Raw genomic sequence first — 20106 nt, 5'->3', positions numbered from 1 at the left:
TATGTGGAGGTTTACCCATAATTGCTTTACCGTTTCAATAGGGAGAAGAATACCCATAACCATAAGGAAGTTTCAGTACCCATATATCTTAAACCATGCATAGTAATTCGACCAGCTGTTGAGTTTCAGCGGGTTTTCGGCCGATCAAAAACAAGAAGGAAATGATATTGATACTCCGACAATTGATGGAGCTGGCACTCTAAAAAATAAAAAAAAATGTCGCTGGCACTCTAAAAAATAAAAAAAAATGTCTTTGAAATTACGCTGATTTTGAAATGTTTGCATCAATTTTTGAAGTGTTAATATTATTTTCCAAAGAAAAACAAAGGGAGTAAACAAAAGCCTCTTTTTTTTTTCTTTTTTTTTCTTTTTTTATAAACGGTCTGGTCCAACTTACGTGTGTCTTTACTGATTAAACTAGCGGGCCCCACTTACAAAGACTTTGTTTGTATTTGTATCGGTAATCAATTTCATAAAATTTGTTCATTAATTGCTGACGAGTCTCTACATAATACAAGTTCAGAGAAATAATAGTACGGAAATGAATTGATTATCGATCCCTAAGTTGTGTTTAACGACTAAGGTATAGTATTTTAGTTTGCATAATTTTTTTCCTCAATTTTACGGGGTCGAATGGGGCAAGTAAACTCGTTCCCCAATCAAGGTTGGACAAGCTCGCCCACGCATTAGCCGGTCAACGTTCCAAGCGAGGTCGGAGCAGTATGGTGCTTTTCGGATAGGGATCGGGTACGGCAAAACCCACCCGTCCCTGTCCGCTGCCATCCTAATTTTAGCTGCTAAAATGGGGATCAAAAAGAGGTAAAACTCACTATTTCGGCCCGGCCCAACGTTCGCTGGCCCAAAATCTTCTGGTTAGAGTCGCTAGACTAACCCATTACTATAACTGGATTTCAGTTAGGGCTCAGATCGTTAGAAGTCTAGAATTTTCAGAACGTTTCTCCTTTCCCAAACCCTCTCTCTCTCTGTGGCAGTGGTGCTGAGCGATGATGCTCTCCGGCGACATTCCGCCTAATCAAACTATCTACGTAAAGAATCTCAACGAGAAGGTCAAGAAAGAAGGTAAACTTGTTTACACTCGATTTCGCATCACAATCAACCGATTACGGATTAATTTAATCTTTTACCTCAACCGTTTTCTTTCGTCATAGCAGAGCTGAAGAGATCTCTTTATGCTTTGTTCTCACAGTACGGACGGGTTTTGGACATCGTTGCGTTGAAAACTGCTAAGCTTCGAGGACAAGCGTGGGTTGTGTTTAGTGACGTTACAGCTGCCAGCAATGCAGTGCGGCAGATGCAGAACTTTCCGTTCTATGATAAACCTATGGTAGGCCTAAATTTCGCGTTTAACTGTAGTCCCTCTGTCCCGATTTGTTTATTCCTCGTTCTATTCTAACTGGATTAAAAAGTTGATTATATCTATCAATTATAGTAGTACTTTTGTAAGATAGATCTTGTTTTCTTATGTTCAACAAAGTAGGCTCGTTGACTAAAAGAGCCTAAAACTCGAGTTTGAACCCGGCTAGGCTGTAAACGATCCAAGTCTGGTTAATTTACTTAACGAGCCTCTTTAAACGTGCCGAGCCTATATATACGAGCTCAGCTTTTGAGTGTTGAGCTTAGCTCATTTACTAAACTCGCCTAAAACTCGAGCTCGAGCTCGGCTCAATTACTAAACGAACCGAGCCGAGCCGAGCAGCTCGGTTCGTTTGCAGCTCTGGGAGGGAGTAGTTGATAGATAGATGGGTGGATTTTACATATGTGAACCTGATAGACTGATACAATGTTATGTAATTTTGAACTTCTAGAAATCAATTTAGTTCCAGAATAGACCCGTCATCTCCTTGTTGCGGGACAAATACGCATCGACACTCTGGAAAATCCATTACCAGAATTGATTCAGGGCAAACATATATGGTTTTTGAGGTTGGTTATTCTTATTATTATTTTGATTTGACTAAAAGGATCATGGATTATGAGTTTGAGTTCGTGGAGGTTTGAGTTGTAATTTGGCTGTGTAAGACGAGGTTTTGGGGCTTATGACCTTCTATGTTGATCGCAGAAGTAGCATCTGTGGAATCTTTAGGTCTGTGTCACTGATGATTGATAGGAATTGAGGTTGGTTTGCCAAGTAATTAACTGCTGAATAACATAGAATTGCTGCTGGAGTTGTGGAGACCTGTTATAGGCTTTTGGGTGCTAGGGAACGGTTTATAGTTTAGGGAAAGGATCATGATTATGGAAGTAGACCAATGGATTGCATGATTTGCAATAGGTTGGGTTAGCGAGTTGTGATTAGAATCTACAATTCTGCTTTCATACGTCAAGGAAAAGAAAGAGATTGGGAAAGTGAAAGAAGATCCTAGAATCCCTCCGAAGGTATCTTAACCATCACATCTGGTACATCACACTATTCCAAAGATTTGCGAAAATATTTTGACGAATCTATGTAAGCCGTGTGATGAGTTTCCTGTTGTCGAGTTTCTAATAGAGTTGGCAATCCTAATGGGAAGCTTTAATGACGTGACTTAGGCCTGTGGATGTCCACTACACCCCATGTCCTGCTAATGGAGTTATTCCTGAAATGTCAGAGAAGATGCTGCAACCAAGGGGAGTAATTTATAAGAATGACCTGAAAGAGGAGCGGGAAATTTGTCTACTAATTTGATGTATAAATGCATAGATTAAAAGGTTGCCTTGAGAAAATCATTTAATGCTCTACCTCATTCATCAAATTCAGAATATCTTGATATCTTAATAAGATGAAAGGTTGCAGCAGCTTGATCTATTTGATTATTACCTAAAGGTTTTCATCAAGATTACATTCTTTAGAGCATATCAAATTTCTTGTACCACATGACCAAGTTTTCGAATCCATGCAGAGGATACAATATGCAAAAACAAAGTCAGAGTGTGTAGCTAAAGCAGATGGTACATATGTACCAAGAGACAAGAAAAAGAAGCAAGAGGAAAAAGGTGAGTAGATGTCATTCTGCAGTTTCCGTCCTCCCAATCTTTTATCATGGAACAATGTTAATTTCAGTTTTTGAATTTGTATTTACACTATTTCAAACTTTAGCTGCATGTGATAAATTTGGTATCTGAAATCTGAAGTTTTTGTTCTGAATAGGCTGGAGTATAGTTTTATTTGTCTTCTTTTCGTGTTTTTTTCTTCGGCATGTTTTTTTTCTTCTCCTCAATTTCGGTAATAATAGTAAGGAACTTTAGTTTTTCATATGCGGACTGCATTCCTGAAAGCTTTCCGCACCAAGTGGTTGGCCTCGTTTTAACCATTTAATCGTAGGCCCCCTTCATATATATAAAATGGTTTTCTTTTATTAACTTGTAGTTGGTTTTGCTATGCTATATTGATTTACAGTTTGATGACTGGGTTTTCCATTGGTTAACTCGTTAACCTACGTGAGTTTACCATTCTTATCTGTGGTTTCATTTTGTTTTATCTACATCTGCATTTACAGCTGACAGAAAGAGGCGTGGCGAAGAACCACAGCGTTCTGCTACTGCTAATGGTACCAGAAGTGACATCAATGGAGGCCCAACTGTAAGTTTCCTGCATTTGTATATCGCATATTCAGTTGTTTCCGAACCCCACCCCTTTCCCTAGGCATGCTGGGGCACTTTCACGTGGGTTTTCTGTTGAGGATAAAAAAAAGTCCTTCTTGCCATAATTCAACATAAAATATGCTGGCTTTTTTAGCCCTTTTTGTAAAGGGGTGACACTCCCTTATTTGTGGCATTTCGTTAATGCCTTGCGGCGGATGTTTTTTGTAACTTTAGAAAGACCTTATTCCGCTTGTTCCCTTAATGCCTTACAATTCTCAATATGTGACATGAAAAAAATGGAATACAAATACATGAATTGAGTTTTCATTTGATAACTGTGCTCATGGATCACTTCCAACTTTTCCACTCTTTTCATGTACCCATTTTGCTATGACTGTGGGTTGTCCCCTGCATATGCATATGCATATGCATATATTCTTTAAAGATTTGAGTCTGGCAGTCTATTGTGCTTTTCAACTTAGTGAACTCACTGAACTTCTGGTGTGTGTATGACATACAGGCTTCCTTTGGAAAGCCGGGTGCACAAGAATCTGCTGCAGCTCCGAACAATATTCTATTTATACAGAATTTACCCCACGAGTCAACGAGTACGATGCTGCAGTTGCTTTTCAACCAGTATCCTGGTTTCAGGGAAGTCCGAATGATCGAAGCAAAGCCAGGTATTGCCTTTGTTGAGTTTGAGGATGATGTGCAGTCCTCAGTTGCCATGCAGGCCCTTCAGGGCTTCAAAATCAGCCCTCAACATCCCATGGCTGTCACTTATGCCAAAAAGTAACCATTCAATCTTTGGCTAGCTTATTTCAAGGAATTTTAGCATCTGTAATCTTATAATATATTAAATGTGATAATGTTGGCCCTAGAACTAACTAATTGCAGAAGCTTTTCTTTTTCTATTTTCTGTAGCTGGGAAAACTATCCTTCTGTAACTGGAAAAACTATCCTCCTTTTTCATGATTGCATATTAAGATATGAGCATATCGAAGCCTTTTGTATAGGAATCCGTATCTCTTTTTTATGAAGCAAAAGAAGAGAGGTAGGGCTAGCTGCATCTGCATATGTACGTGCATGTTATTTCGAAAACGGATCGTAGAAGAACTGTTGTCATCGAGATGCGAAAGCATTTATAACAAACAATTACTACATAGGTCATGAGTTCATCAGGTTCAAACGCAATGGATAGGGTAGTAAATCAGGAACAACATTGAGTCAGTGAGTACTGGCCATTTTAACCGGATAAAATATTGCGAGACTACAATAGGCATATAAGTAAACCAACTGGCATATTTTTTAGAATGAGTGTATCGTACTGAGTTCCATCTTACCTGCACTGACATTCAAAATTTAGGCTCCCTTTGTTTCAACGGAAAATATTCTCCTCAAAATTATTTAATCCAGCGTGTTTGGTTGGTTAAAAGTTTAAGTAAAATGGGTTTAGAGGGAAAAAGCCCGACAAAAAGCCTGTATGTCATTTGTGCATACACTTCAACCTTGCGCCATGGCCTTAGCTGACTCGTGCCCGGTGACTATCAAGTGTTTCCAGTCGCCCTCACACTTCCACTTACGGAGCTGCGCCCTTGCCTTTGTCCTACCTCTGTGTTGCTGTTTTGGATGCCTTCATCTTCATGGTTCTGAAACATATTTTCCAATGGTTAACCAAATACCGGAAAATAACAGGAAAAAGGGACTTTTTTGTGTGTGCAAATCATTTTAGATGAAAAGTAATTTTCGATGTAAAACTGCAACTGACTGGGCCCCCCAATTGCTAATGTTTGGGGCTGCAGATTTTGTTTGCATACTGTCAAGCTCAAAAGTTCATTGTACGCCATGATATGGTGATGTGATCAAACTCTGCCCACCACATATCTTTGCAGAATTTGCATATTCTTGATAGCCTATTCAACATTTGACCTTGACTGCATGCAAGTCATTTGTGCTGGGAAAGACATTTGGATCCCTTGGTGGGGGGAAGCAAAATCTCTGGTCAAAACAGAACCATGCTGATTTCTGAGTTTTATTTGGGTGGGCCGGTTTCGACTTCTTTGACCCTTTCCCAGTTTCTCAGAGTAATTATTCGGTAGTCTTGGGGCATCTTCGATCACGTGGTACCCAACACCTTTATTCACTACACATTTCTGTGAGAACTACGTAATTTTCCCAGGACTACCAAATAATTTTCCCAGTTTCTCGGCTTCTTTTTATTTTTATTTTTTGATGGAAGTTAAGAAGGTAACTTCACCTACCAACTAAGATAGGCAATTGCTGACTAGTTTCTCGGCTTCTTGGTATAGAGTCAAAGTTCATTTCCGTACCTTATTCTGTCAAAGTCACGTTACACACCCTTGCCACGACGTATGTTACTATCTGCATTGCCAATTGCCAATGAGAATTGACTGGCACCTTGAGACCATAGTTTCTTTCATTTTAGCTTGCTTTAGGTCCTGGGTGAGAAGTAAACCCGAGAGTTGATTGTGTTCACCTGGTAAGCGAGAGGCCTCGATAAGTCTTTCGTTTGGTTTGGATTCACAAATGAATCGATCTATTGGATCGAATACTGAGTTATAAGGTCTTCCATGCGAAGTTCGATAAATCCTTCCCCGGTTCTTATACACCCAGAAAGATCCAATACCGAGTTATAATGTCTTACGTATGAGGTGGATAAATCCTTCCCGGGTTCTTATGGGGAATACACCCAGAAAATAAATACTATCGGATATGGTACACGTTAACTCTATTTTCATCCCTACAATTTTAAAGACCAATTAGTCAATTGTTTGTTCACTGCCGGCCGTTCATTTGAAACAATTTTCTCCCCACTAGACGTAATATAGAACTTCCTACTGATGCCACATATGAATATCAATTTGAATTGTAGTCGTAATTGAATAGCTTTCTTTTTTGGGTTTTTTTCTGTGACGTGATGAGAGAGAGAGAGAGAGAGAGAGCATAATATTGAAATTGGTAAACTAACGCTAAAAAAAGTTGATGTGAAGCCAATTGATATAGCACCCATTGACAGTTAACCTGATATCCGCTCTATATCCCAATCTGTTGATGGAGAGGGGGCGGAGGGGAACAGAGAAACATTGTTTGGCACTCCCTAGAATGACATATCTGATCCTAAACAGAGAAACATTGTTTGGCACTCCCTAGAATGACATATCTGATCCTAACACTTCGTATGTATGATTGGTTATTTTTTCCCACTTCCGTTTTCTAGTTTTAGAAAACAGAAATAACGAAATGGTTATATATACGTCGTTTTATTTTTGCGTAGAAATAGTTTTATTCAAATTTCAGAAATAGTTTTCCCAGCGAGCAGAGCAGCCTCTTGCCTAATACGAGTACTTGTTTTGTACGTCTTCTTATTAGTATCTGAACACATCCACGTCCTCCATATTCATCCAAAATTTTGACAAATAAACTAAAACATGGCTTGATTCATGTCTTGTACTCCTCCTTGGTAGTAGGTGGTAGTTTTGCGACACAAGTTTTGGCACGTGCAATTGTCCTCATCTTCAACTTATGCAGCCGTGTATTTGTTTGGTTTGGGTTTACGGCAAGCTTTTTGGATTGGTTTGGTTTTACGGGAAGGTTTTTGGGTTAATGAGTGGAGAGGGAGGGATAGAGAAATGAGAGTAATAATTGTATAAAAAATTTATTGGATACCCAAAGCGAACACAATGTCACACTACGTAGCAGAGCGGTGAGAAAAAAAAAAATTGAAACACTACGTGGCATTGTTCGAGGAGCAAGATATTCCACTTGTTCCAATCTGCGCAAAAAAATTCCTGCTTTATTTATTTTGTTGTGGGGGTATGCCGGGATCTGCGGCACATAATATGCCAGAAGCTAAATAGTATATAATGAAAAATCAAATCACATTTGCATCATCTCAAAACTAACAAGTGAGATGAGAATTACTTTTGGCTATAGATATGGAGGTTTGCTCCCCTCCAGAATTCCCATTTTACACATCCCGTCGTGGGCGTTTGGGATTCAGGACTATTGATAACCTTTGAATTTCCTTGTGGCCGACTAACCTACTAACACTTTGCTAACCTCCGCTGGTATATAAAATATTAGCATCTCTTCAAACTTTCATTTTGGAGATTCATCCAGATTCTTTAAACTGTTTAAGAAGTAATATATATATATTTGCGATAAAATTCGACATGTCGAATAATATCGATAAAGTCATGAACAAGTTAGATAATACTATAGTTTAAAAAAAAGAGTTAGATATTATAGTTAAAAAAAGACGTTTATATGCCGCCTTCGAAATGGTCGCAGCTACGCTTTGATTGCAATATTCATTTCTTTTGCTTTTGCATTTTGCACGCATTACCCACATTAACTCGGCCCTGTTTGATTTGGGGTCTCAAAATTTTTGAGCACTGTATCTATCTATCTCCACTCATTACTTTAAAAAATCTCTCTCAAAACCCAAACCGAACAAGGAGTAAAGCACGCAATTTGGCTTCCTATAAAATTTACTGATCTTCTTGCGATACTGTCACGTCGTGTTCCTATCAGTGGCGGAGGGACATAGAGACAAGAGTGGGCAGCTGACCCCACTGGCTATCAAATTTTCACAGAGATAAGGATAATTTTTATCCTATTTTTACTAATTTGACCCCACTTTAAAATTTATTTTTGTCCCAATCCATACAAGAATTTTGTACTTAAGAAAAAAAAGAGTCAAAATAGAATGGAAAATCCTATGTGTACCGACCATTTTTGGACCGAAACCGTACCGACGGCCGCGCGCGGCCATCTCCGGCCACCGGACGGCCGATCCGAGCCGTCCAAAAATTTTAAAAAAAAAAACCGAGGGGCCAACGCGGGAATCAACGTCATCCGATGTGTGTAGGGTGCTTGATCTAAACACCCTATTTTTCGTGTATATATGTATACACGAAAAATAGGGTGTTTAGATCAAGCACCCTACACACATCGGATGACGTTGATTCCCGCGTTGGGCCCCTCGGTTTTTTTTTTTAAAATTTTTGGACGGCTCGGATCGGCCGTCCGGTGGCCGGAGACGGCCGCGCGCGGCCGTCGGTACGGTTTCGGTCCAAAATGGTCGGTGTATATAGCAGTACTCAAATAGAATTTCTACCCACAAAATTTTCAAATGTAGCGCTAGTTTGTTTGTTCCTCAAAACAAATCAAAGATTTCGTTCTTGAATTACACATAGTTTAAATTTCCGATCTCACTTATCGAAAATCCAGGTTGTGCTACTAGTTCCTATCCGTTTCACAATCATGCATTCAAACGAGGCTCATGGTCATGGTTAACTATATGAGTTGATGATGGGAGATTTTGAGTCATTACTCGGCAGTACCCAAAACCACTAAATTTTTATAAGCAGCATAGAACTCTTATATCACAACAAATACCATATTCAATCTTCCCATTATAAAAAAACATAATTATTCCTACAATTAGGCCGCGTGGTAGGAACAGGACACTCAGTGGGGCCGACTTCAAATGTCTCATACAAATGATCTAAGTTATTCATTGATTTTTTTTAAAATAAAATTTTCATATTGTTTTAAAAAAAAATTAGCTCATAACTGAAAGTACTTGCAATCGTTCAATTTTCGTTCAGAATATAAGAATTGAAGATTATGAATTCCAAGTGAATTTTGAAGAAAATTATACAATTGAGTCAAGTATTTACATTATCTAATTAAGTTGATTTTTTTCAAGACAAATTTTAAAAATATCTCAAAATTAATTAATAGCTCGAATCATTTGTGTGGGACTCGACATATCCATCTATGCCCTGCACGTACACGTAGCATTTTTCTTTTTTTGGCTTATCTAATTTGTGCTTAGCCAGCCAGTCAAACCCACAAATTTTGACCAACAAAAAAGGTTTTTTTAGTACCCTACCATTTTCAACGGTCAAACATCTAGCATCTTTCTCGGAAGATGCCTCCGGCGAGACGGCTAAAATATCAAGAGAGAGAAAACACACACTGTGTAGGTGAGAGAAAAAAAGTTCTTTTCGATGCAAAGAAATTTTATTCGAAAATGACATGGAATATACTATTTATGACCGGCCATAAATATATCGGTGACCGATCATAAATAGTATATTTTAGGTAACATTTCTTTGTACATAGCATTTTTGTTCTCAGTAACAAGATGTCCGAGCTACTTGCTCATACCGACTAATTTTCGAATCGCTAAAAATTTAACGACCGGACAAAACCTCCAAATAACTCTTAAGTTTTTCTTAAAAGCATCCTCAGAATTTAAACTCACGACTTCAGATATCATACATTTATTTGTTTTTTATGCCCGCTCGCTGCTCTGCCGAGTATTTATTTACTTGTTGGAGTAATTTTTTGGTGGTAATTTATTTGATAGAAATTTATTTCCGGAGCCGTTAGCTCTTTACGAAGTTGAGCGATCTCAGCCGTCCGTTTCGACAATTAACAATTAGATGTGTTTTTAATCTTCGATCGGTAAAATATTAACTTGAATCCGTATCGTCAAAAACACTTTTGAATAATCAAAATTGAGCTCCATACATACTTATTTACAGCTGCTCTGTGAACAAGATTTTCTCAATTTATTTACTTGTTACTTGTTCAATACGAATACAATCTCCCCCACACCTTCCTCCTCTCTTCTCACCCCTACCACCATATAAACCCCCCTTCCCCCTCTCTCTCCTCTCTCTCTTCAAATGGCCTCTACCCATATCACACCACAAACAAACTTCTCTTCCTTCTCAAAAACCCAATTCATGTCATCCTCCGCCACCTCCTTCACCGACCTCCTCGCCGGAGACTACCCCTCCTCCTCCGCCGTCAGCCGCGGACTGTCCGACCGCATAGCCGAGAGAACCGGCTCCGGCGTGCCCAAATTCAAGTCGATTCCGCCGCCTTCGATCCCGACCTCACCCCATGCTGTCTCCCCTTCTTTCTTCAACTTCTCTCCTGGGTTTAACCTGTCTGAGTTCTTGGACTCACCTGTTCTCTTCCCTTCTTCCAACGTATGTCTACATCTTTAACTTTAGTTCTTTCTTGTAATTTCTGCATTTCATTTTCTGGGCTCTGTTTGGTTGCTGAGAATACAGAGGAAAAAAAAAACCATGAGGCATGAGTCCGGCTCGTCTCCAATCCTGGCCCGTAAAAAATTTCTTACGATCTCACATCAATGATCGATATAGTTCATTTTATTTTGCTTGTTGAGAACATGAAGTATGCCAAAAATCAAATTTATTGGACACCAATTAGGGTGGAATTAGTTGGACTTGGAACCAAAACTAGAGCCACAGACAAGCTGCGAAGATTCGAATAGTGGGTTGATAGGGGTTGGCTTGAAATCGCAACGAACTTTTAAAAAATTGTGTTCGAGTTGGTCTTGTTTATGATTTTGAGCCGATGTTTAATCAAGCTGAGCCGAGTAGTAGCTTGAGTCCTTTGATATTGTATGAGCTTTTAATGAAGATAGAGTACGGGTTACTAAGTTTGGCTTGAAATCTAAACCAATTTAAAAGAAGTGTTCAAGTTTGACTTGTTTATTGCTCAAGTCTAAATGACCTCGTACTGTACCCACCAACACGAGTCGAGCTTGAATAGCTTACTTCGTTTAACAACCCTAGTCCTAGCTTAAACTTTGAGGGGTTTATACTTATTTTTCCTCTGATCTATCGGGACCCAAATAAAGCATTAGGACTTAGGAGGGCAACCCATGACTTTTGTTTATATGGTCACTGTTTTTATTTTTATTATTATGAAAATCCACATAAAAGAAACTAAACTTTTGTTTTCCAAATTATTTGCAGATTCTACCATCTCCAACTACCGGGTCTTTTCCAGTTCAGGCCTTCAATTGGAAGAACAATTCTAGCCACCATGAGCAGGGCATCAAACAAGAGCAAAATAAGTACTCTGGTTTCTCTTTCGGGACTGAAACCAGGCCTCCAACATCATCTGCAACAAGCTTTCAGTCTCAAGTTCCCACTGTATGTTTCCAGATAGATTGCCTCTTTCTCTGTATTTTCTCCTCGATTTTCGCACATATGATCTCATTGAGTGAAGAAAAATCGTTTACAATCCCGAAAAGTTATGCTTTTCAATACAAAAATGTCAGACTCGCATGTAACTTTTCTTGGGTCTATCGTCTCAACTTTTCTCGAGTCTGTCATTGTGAGGTGCGAGCTTTATGGTAGTTATTGATATGGGATGAAATGAACCCTCCTTTGATGCTACAAAAAAGCTTTGTAGCCAACGCCAAAACCTTAAATTGTTAGGCGGAGAGGTCCATCACGTATGTCGCATTACGATCCATTGTACCCAATAATATGGTATTGATTCTTTAATAATGAAGTTCAAAATATCAGGAAACAAACATGGTATTGATTCTCTAACACAAAATTGTTCAAACTATCAGGAAAGCCAAAACTGGGGTTATCAACAGATGACCAATTCAGATGGTTTATCTACAAGAAACATTACGGTGAAACCCGAATACGTTTCCACAATACAGACCAATTCCCAAAACCATGGTGGGTTTCAATCAGATTATGATCAGCATAAACAATCATCACAGTCCCTAAGACAGCAGAGGAGATCAGAAGATGGGTACAATTGGAGAAAATATGGAGAGAAGCAAGTGAAAGGGAGCGAAAACCCGCGGAGTTATTTCAAATGTACACACCCAAATTGCCCAACTAAGAAGAAGGTTGAGAGGTCTTTACTAAGTGGGGAGATCACAGAGATTATTTACAAGGGGGGTCATAACCACCCAAAGCCTCACTCTACTAAGAGATCATCATCAGCTTCTTCTCAAGCAATTCAACACTCTAATCATTCGACCGGTGAATTCCCAGATCAGTCCTATGCATTACATGGCAATGGACAGATGGATTCTGGTGCGACACCAGAGAATTCTTCGATCACTATCGGGGATGATGAGTACGATGAAGAGGAAACTGCTGCCAAAAGAATGTAAGTTTGATTGAGATGATGTCCTTTGATTGTTGGGTAATCTATGAGGATCTTGGTTAATTTTCGATTTCGTTTTTTCAGGAAGTTTGAGGGTGAAAGTGAAGGTATATCCGCTGCTGGGAGCAGTACATCAAGGGAACCAAGAGTTGTAGTCCAAACAAAAAGCAATATTGATATCCTTGATGACGGGTATAGATGGAGGAAATATGGGCAGAAGGTCGTCAAGGGAAATCCTAATCCAAGGTAACAAATTAAAACCTTAAATTTTCCCTACTTTTTTCTCTAATGTCGAAAGGTTGATGCTTTCAAAGTCCATATGCTAGAAAACTTTTTGGACACCATTCATGGGAAACAACAGACATACTCAATCCAGTTGATTGCACTGCTTACCCTTGCACTTCAGAATATTGTTTCTGTCCCAGATTAAATGCCTGTTTGGTAGCCCTTGCTTAATTGCGTCCTAATTGATACGCCAAATAAGGGAAGATTCAGAGACAAAATAAGCTTAATAAGCAGGGTTCCCTCTTATTACTACTACTCGTTAGATGCCTACCCAATAGAGAGAGTAAACAATTCAGACCTGGACATCTTTGTTCTAGAAATATGTTCAGAAGTAGTGCTGCCAGCTTGTTTACAACGAAAAAAATATCAGGTTTAGAGATAGCCTAATATGTTGGCTTGTTGATAACTTGTGTAGGAGCTACTACAAGTGCACAAGTCAAGGATGTCCCGTCAGAAAACACGTCGAGCGAGCATCCGACGACCCCAGATCAGTGATCACAACCTATGAGGGAAAGCATAACCACGAAGTTCCGGCAGCACGCGGCAGCGGTAACCACTCTGCCGCGAGGCCTTTGCCCAACAATGCGTCCATGGCCATTAGACCTTCGACTACATCCCATTACTCCAACACCAACTCAATTACAAATCCAAGCCACAATTCGAGGCTACCCACATCTGAAGGCGAAACACGCTTCACACTGGAGATGCTGCAGAGTCCAGGGAGTTTCGGATTCTCAGGATTTGGGAACTCAATGAGCAATTACATGGGTCAACCCCTAAAAGAAGACCATGGGTTTTTTTCCAGAGCCAAGGAAGAACCAAGGGGTGACTTTATCTTTGAGTCATTGCTAAGCTAAGTTGCTAACTTGCTATGAAGGGGATTAGTCGAGGTGCGCGTAAGCTGGCTGAAACACCTAGTTATCAGCAAAAACTTGCTACAAAGGTTGGTTTACCTCAGAAACAGTCAAGATTTCAATACAATAATAGGGTAAGGATGTCAGATTCATTTGTTTATTTGTTTCTTGGGGATTTGGTTTGTATATGTACGCGTATGGGTAGTTGTTTCTTTGAAAAGAGTTTGTAATTTGTATATTCAAAGGTGTATGTTGTAGAAGTTCATTAACATGTATGTTAGCCTCAGAAGTGTAGAACCTCAATCATTGTGGTATCATCACACCTGGTGTATCTTCCCTTTAGATGTATTTGTTTGAAAGGAATTGATTTCAGATTTTTTGACAGTCAAAAGGAAGAAGAAATTGTTCTTATGTTGCTTGTGAAGAAGAACTGGTTCAAACAAAGTAACCAATGCAGCCATTCACACAAGCACAAAGAAAGTTATTTCAGCAATAATTTTTCTAGTGGTATTTCTTCTCTTATTGTAGATGCATATGCTAGTAAAACATTGCTGCAAACATAAATAAATAAAAAAAGTTTCTAAGGCTTGGTAGTTAGGGGTTTACTTCCTCCTAGATCTCACGTTCGAAACCTTTTAGATGCTATCAACTGCCACAGGACAAATCTATATATGGATTTGTCCAGAGTTTAATTTCTGCTCTGCTAATGGACGGTAAAATTGGTGTGGGATTCATTGAGGTGCTCATTAGTTGATTCAAATATCTGATTAATAAGAAAAAGATTTTCTAATCAATAAAAGCTTTTGGAAGGGTCAAACAATGGTGGCAAAGGATATTTCGTGGTGCGCCGGTTGGTCAAGGTCAACTTGAGTGGGTTTCAAGATATTGGAAGGTTTCTTCCTTGGACTCTTTCAACTTTGATTAAATTATTATAGTAAAGCCTCACTTGATTCTATTTTAAATCTTTTTGAAATTAAATAAAGCATACTGATTAGAGAATGTACCTAAGATACCTTAAGTCATTTTTTTAAACCTGGCGGGCTACAACCATTCCTATGTCAGTGCGATTGGTAACCGAACCTTTTGGCATGGCCTGGTCTGGTTAGGTAGCTATTCATGGATTAGATGTTTATGCACTAATAAAACTATAGAACCCACTTAATCCAGTTTTACTATCCATAATTACATGTTTTCGGTCATCGCGTTTTCGTAGCCGTAAGCAGCTTAATGGCCTTAATTCATTTGCTTTGGTTGAATCAAAGTTGTAAAACATAGGTAACTTTCAGAAACGGAGAGAGTAACACGATTGCGGAAAAGATCATTTGTTCGAAGGTTAATTCTCGTGACTAAAACCACCAAGAGCTGAGGCGGGATGTATGGACAGTAGGTCAAATACTTAAGACTACACCAATCGTACTATGCTATTTCAACTTGGGTTTTTTCTAAGTCCATTTGCTGTAACATCCCTCCACCCTTAGTCACAGAGCTCTAAGCAAATAACACTTGGCTCCGGTCTAGATTGATGTGAACTAATAGAGGGCATCATGCTAATGGAAATTGATATATCGATACGAATGCATATGTCCGAAAAGGTGACAGACAGATACCATTACTTTCACAATTTGTAGAAGGGCTAATTTCCGTGACTCGAACCCGTTCAGCCCGTGGAGAATAAAATCGCTTGCCATCACACTACACCATGACCTCTCAATGCGTGTTCAATTTTCTTGATCTAGCTCACATGGTAGAAACGGAAGGTCTAAGTGCCTTGTGGAAGTCTCCATTTCGACTTCCAACAAAGGCAAATAGTTCTTTGTACTAGCTAGGCCGCAGAACTTTTCTCGTGAATTCTTAGGTCTATATTAGATGGTGACCTGATCAGAGGGGAGATTAGTCGAGGTATGCGTATGTTAGACCAAACAACCCTTACCGCGCCAAAAAAAAAAAATTCTAATGAAGAGTACTGAGGTAAATAATTTCATGATGAGTAGCAGTTGGTTAGAGACCATGTAGCAGTTGGTTAGAGACCATCCATAGATCTCCAGGTGGATTGTTTGGCTAACCAACTTCACCATAACTCTCAAATTCACTGGTTCTGCCGACCACAGTCTAATATAATTGTAAACCGTACGATTTGTGCCATCAAATTCAAAAGTGCAGTTAATCTCAGTAATATGAACCCTACTCTGAAAGTGATCAATAACAGAACATGCAGTAGTTTAACAATCAGTCCATAACTGAATCTTTCATTAGTTCAACAATGGGTGCACCAACTCCTTTAGAGTTGGACTTGCTTGCCCTTATACTTTTGGTGTCACTTTTGACTGATAACCTAATCTCCCAAAAGGCAAAAACCTCTTTCCAGTTTTCTCAGTAAATCGACAGTTCCTATGCCCTCAGTTCTGTATAAATAACGAGTCTGTAACGTAGTGTTAACTCAAATAAGACTCTAGGCTTCACACAACAGAAGGCTGAAGGGTGAAGACAAGAAGATGGAGGCTTATAACGGCTATGTAAAGCCGAAGTGCAACTGCTTCTTCTTAGGCCTTCTGTTCTTACTACTAGCTCTGATGGGTTCTTTTGCAAATGCAAAGACTCACCACCGCAACTTTGTTGTATGTCATATTCTATCTTCTTCTTCTGCTCCTCTCATTTGTCGTTTCAATTCGGGTCTAAATGTGATCTTTCTTGAAATAGGTACAACAAACTCCAGAGAACAGACTCTGCAGAATCCACAATATACTCACCGTTAATGGTCAGTATCCGGGGCCCACATTGCAAGTCAATAATGGAGACACACTTGTTGTCAAAGTCCTGAACAGTGGCCGCTACAACGTCACCATCCACTGGTAGAACTAAACTTCTGTAAAAACTGCAATATATGCATTGTATGTCCAAAATGCATGTTCAGGGTTTCATATGCTTATGAGCTCAATGTGCTTCCATATATCAGGCATGGAATTCGCCAGATGAGAACACCATGGGCAGATGGCCCCGAGTACGTGACTCAGTGTCCAATCCAGCCAGGAGCAAGTTACACATACCGGTTCCCAATTGAAAATCAGGAGGGAACCTTCTGGTGGCATGCTCACAGCAGATTTCTTAGAGCTACTGTTCACGGAGCACTGATAGTCTTACCTAAATTGGGCTCCTCATACCCCTTCCCAAAACCCAAGCATGAAATCCCTGTTATTCTAGGTAGCGAATAAAAAATCTCTCAAACTTTCCCTCTCAAATGATGAATTAACCACCGTTTTCCTCATTCAATAGCTCAACATAACGACGATATTGATTTATGATGAGCAGGAGAATGGTGGAACAGGGATGTTATTAGTGTCCAAAGACTAGCAATTTTCACGGGGGGAGCACCCAATGTGTCCGATGCATACACCATAAATGGTCAACCGGGTGATCTATACATATGTTCCAGCAAAGGTTTGCACAAATCTTGCTTGACAACTTGTAGTCGCTCCTTTTTTGCCATCACATGGCGATAACATTGAGTGTCGTAAATTTCGATGATGATTCAGGTACCACAAGATTCCCTGTGCAGTCAGGGGATACAATTCTCCTCAGAGTCATCAACGCTGCACTCAATCAACAACTCTTCTTCAAGGTGGCAAACCACAGACTCACCGTTGTGGAAGCCGACGCCGCCTATACCAAGCCCTTCACCACCTCCACCATCATGTTGGGACCCGGTCAGACGACCAATGTCCTTCTCACTGCCGATCAGACACCTGGACGCTACTACATGGCAGCTCGTGCCTACGCTACTGCCCAGAATGCGCCGTTTGACAATACCACCACAACTGCAATCCTTGAATATCAATCTGCCAAAAGGGGGGTTCCCTCAAGACCGATCTTACCACGGTTACCCGCCTTCAACGACACGGCGACCGTGACGGCATTCTCGGCACAATTAAAAAGTTTCGGCAAGGTTGCAGTCCCGACCAAGATTGACAAGAACTTGTTTTTCACAATTGGGTTAGGGTTTGTCAACTGCGCTCCTGGACCCCGATGCCAAGGGCCTAACAATACTCGTTTTGCTGCCAGCATGAACAATGTGTCATTTGTGTTGCCAAGAAGGGCCTCTTTACTCCAAGCGTATTACCAAAACATACCCGGTATCTTCACAACAGACTTCCCACCTGTGCCGCCGATAAAATTCAACTACACGGGCACCGTGAGTCGTGCACTGTGGCAACCTAGGTTTGGGACTAAGCTCTATAAACTAAAGTTCGGATCCACGGTACAAATTGTGCTTCAAGATACAGGTATCTTCTCAACAGAAGACCACCCTATACATCTCCATGGATACCACTTCTTTGTTGTCGGACAAGGATTTGGTAACTTTAATCGTAGAAGAGATACACCATCATTTAACCTCATTGATCCACCTGTACGAAATACTATTGACGTCCCTGTTGGCGGATGGGCAGTAATCCGGTTTGTTGCTGATAATCCGGGTAATTTCAAACATGAATCTATATTCCAGTTTAACCCATTTCGATTGCGACCATGTACATAACTTATCCTCGTTTTATTGATTCCTTTTCCTTTCTTTTTGAAACAGGAGTTTGGTTATTTCACTGTCACATAGACACTCATCTCGCCTGGGGTCTGGCTATGTCATTCCTGGTTGAAAATGGTATAGGGAAATTGCAGTCCGTATCACCCCCTCCAGCCGATCTGCCTCCATGCTAAGACATTGATCAACAGAGCAAAATTGTTTCCACAAATAAGAAGATGTTCTCACTAGTCACTAGTTTTATGAAAGTTTTGCTTATTCTTGATCTCCAATGTTTGGAGAACATCATGCATCTAGGTCACCTGCAATTGCCTTTGCAGCCTACTGCAGCATTTTTCTCTTTTGTTGGTTTTGCTGGATTGTTACCAAGAATTCGATTCTATGTTTCCATTGAATAATGTATGTCACGGAGTTTAATCTTCAAGGTTGTTTTAGATCTGCACTGGTTTCGTCTTCAAGGTTAACTTTTTGGGTGTTTCAACTGGGATGTCAGAATTCTTGTGAGGCAGCAGGCATAACTAACTTCATTACTGCCTGGAAATAGATACCTAATCTCATCAGAATATCCAAGATGAACAGAAAAGTCCAACAATACATTATAGACCAGGTCATTTCAATGACATCAAAATCTAAAGTTGATAATTAAAAATTTGCAGAGGCATGCACCAAAACACGACAAGAAAAAAGCACAAAGATACATACATTTACATGTACTTGCCCTTATGATTCCCTTGGTTTGCTACCTAATCTTTGAAAGTATAGTCGAAATCATGTCTAAGTACTGATGGTCTTTTCAGCCTTCTAAAGAACGGGAAAACAAACTACCCAAACCTTCCTCATTGTATTGACTTCCAAATTAATCAGTACCTTGATTGAAGCAAATCATCTACCCAGACAGGTCAGGCCAAAAATAGACAAGGTCAGGGTACGTGGGTAGCAGGCTTAAGCATTCAACCCTAATTTTTATTTTCTAACAAGTACATTCAAGCCTGGTAAATCTACGTAGCAATTTGCTGTCAAGCATTTTCTGCTGGCATATGGATATCCATCTTCCACCATGCTCTGAAGCTACCATACTAAAAAATCGATGAGCGGCTTATGGTTTGCTTAAGTTCATTCATTACCTAACTCCAGTCGAACCGGAGATTGAGTGTTTGGTACTTGATGGCTGAAACTGAGGTCAGATTAACCTCAAACATCAGGATTATTCACAATTGAGCAGATTAGGATCATCAACTACCAACTGTTACCCACTTCATCAGCATAAAGATTCTTACCCAAAATTCAATCTTACCACAGCTTCATATCTGATTAATACCACTCACCTGACGTATGTCTCAATAGAGGAAACACTAGACCAAATTGATGAAAGGCCGAGCCCCTTTTTTTCGGGTGGTTCAGACTACATATGCACCCTTCTATGTTAATTGCTTTGCATGACTGATGACGTAAAACTAAGAATGAAGAAATTTTCCTAATCGAAATACTTCAAGGTAGCAAGTTCAAAATGTTTCCCTAAGACCTTTGTGTGAATGGACGACTTGCCCAACCCATTCTAATGGTAATTGTAGGATAACTGTACCGTGATTTAATGTTTATTCCACATCTTTATACATTTTTAACGTTACCATATGCCAATCAATGCATAAACCTACTGTTTCATACGAACGGAGCAAGAGAGGCATGGTGCCGTCCAGAATCGATATCCTTTACAAACTGCTTCTGAATGATTAAACTCATCAGTGCAATTGCCTAAAAGGTTTCAACAAGAAAGGCAACAAACTCAATATGCATTTGCCTAGGAAACTAAAGAATCCCAGAAAATAAACCCATTGGCCTCAGTAACATCATAAAATTCCTTAAATC

The 20106-nt window shown here is 39.7% G+C and overlaps 3 protein-coding genes across 3 annotated transcripts; all 3 read left to right on the top strand.

Moving 5' to 3' along the window:
• The first annotated feature begins 913 nt into the window (after nucleotides 1–913).
• On the top strand, nucleotides 914–4578 carry LOC131318520 (U2 small nuclear ribonucleoprotein B''-like). The gene is made up of 5 exons (XM_058348355.1): nucleotides 914–1080; nucleotides 1173–1345; nucleotides 2901–2994; nucleotides 3498–3580; nucleotides 4103–4578. Exons 1-5 carry the CDS (start codon nucleotides 1005–1007, stop codon nucleotides 4376–4378), a joined length of 702 nt encoding a protein of 233 aa, XP_058204338.1. The 5' UTR covers nucleotides 914–1004; the 3' UTR covers nucleotides 4379–4578.
• Nucleotides 4579–10277: 5699 nt separating this feature from the next.
• LOC131326102 (probable WRKY transcription factor 26) lies at nucleotides 10278–14118 on the top strand. The gene is made up of 5 exons (XM_058358703.1): nucleotides 10278–10613; nucleotides 11409–11588; nucleotides 12017–12573; nucleotides 12655–12816; nucleotides 13271–14118. The coding sequence occupies exons 1-5, from the start codon at nucleotides 10305–10307 to the stop codon at nucleotides 13710–13712; spliced, it is 1650 nt and encodes a 549-aa protein (XP_058214686.1). The 5' UTR covers nucleotides 10278–10304; the 3' UTR covers nucleotides 13713–14118.
• Nucleotides 14119–16004: 1886 nt separating this feature from the next.
• LOC131334289 (laccase-12-like) lies at nucleotides 16005–18682 on the top strand. The gene is made up of 6 exons (XM_058369229.1): nucleotides 16005–16324; nucleotides 16407–16558; nucleotides 16663–16907; nucleotides 17016–17144; nucleotides 17240–18178; nucleotides 18286–18682. Exons 1-6 carry the CDS (start codon nucleotides 16202–16204, stop codon nucleotides 18414–18416), a joined length of 1719 nt encoding a protein of 572 aa, XP_058225212.1. The 5' UTR covers nucleotides 16005–16201; the 3' UTR covers nucleotides 18417–18682.
• Nucleotides 18683–20106: the final 1424 nt, after the last annotated feature.

The sequence above is a fragment of the Rhododendron vialii genome, chromosome 1a, assembly GCF_030253575.1.
Source record: "Rhododendron vialii isolate Sample 1 chromosome 1a, ASM3025357v1".
In the NCBI taxonomy this organism is placed as follows: Eukaryota; Viridiplantae; Streptophyta; class Magnoliopsida; order Ericales; family Ericaceae; genus Rhododendron; species Rhododendron vialii.
This window is presented reverse-complemented; position numbering and strand designations above follow the sequence as displayed.

Bases quoted from the DNA above. Each gene is read 5' to 3' on its own strand.
- LOC131318520 (XM_058348355.1), top strand. From the start codon at position 1,005: ATGATGCTCTCCGGCGACATTCCGCCTAATCAAACTATCTACGTAAAG. The intron at 2,995-3,497 runs GTGAGTAGATGT...CTGCATTTACAG, and splicing joins AAAGAAGCAAGAGGAAAAAG to CTGACAGAAAGAGGCGTGGC. The intron at 3,581-4,102 runs GTAAGTTTCCTG...TATGACATACAG, and splicing joins ACATCAATGGAGGCCCAACT to GCTTCCTTTGGAAAGCCGGG.
- LOC131326102 (XM_058358703.1), top strand. From the start codon at position 10,305: ATGGCCTCTACCCATATCACACCACAAACAAACTTCTCTTCCTTCTCA. The intron at 10,614-11,408 runs GTATGTCTACAT...AATTATTTGCAG, and splicing joins TTCTCTTCCCTTCTTCCAAC to ATTCTACCATCTCCAACTAC. The intron at 12,574-12,654 runs GTAAGTTTGATT...TCGTTTTTTCAG, and splicing joins GAAACTGCTGCCAAAAGAAT to GAAGTTTGAGGGTGAAAGTG.
- LOC131334289 (XM_058369229.1), top strand. From the start codon at position 16,202: ATGGAGGCTTATAACGGCTATGTAAAGCCGAAGTGCAACTGCTTCTTC. The intron at 16,559-16,662 runs GTAGAACTAAAC...TCCATATATCAG, and splicing joins TACAACGTCACCATCCACTG to GCATGGAATTCGCCAGATGA. The intron at 17,145-17,239 runs GTTTGCACAAAT...ATGATGATTCAG, and splicing joins ATACATATGTTCCAGCAAAG to GTACCACAAGATTCCCTGTG.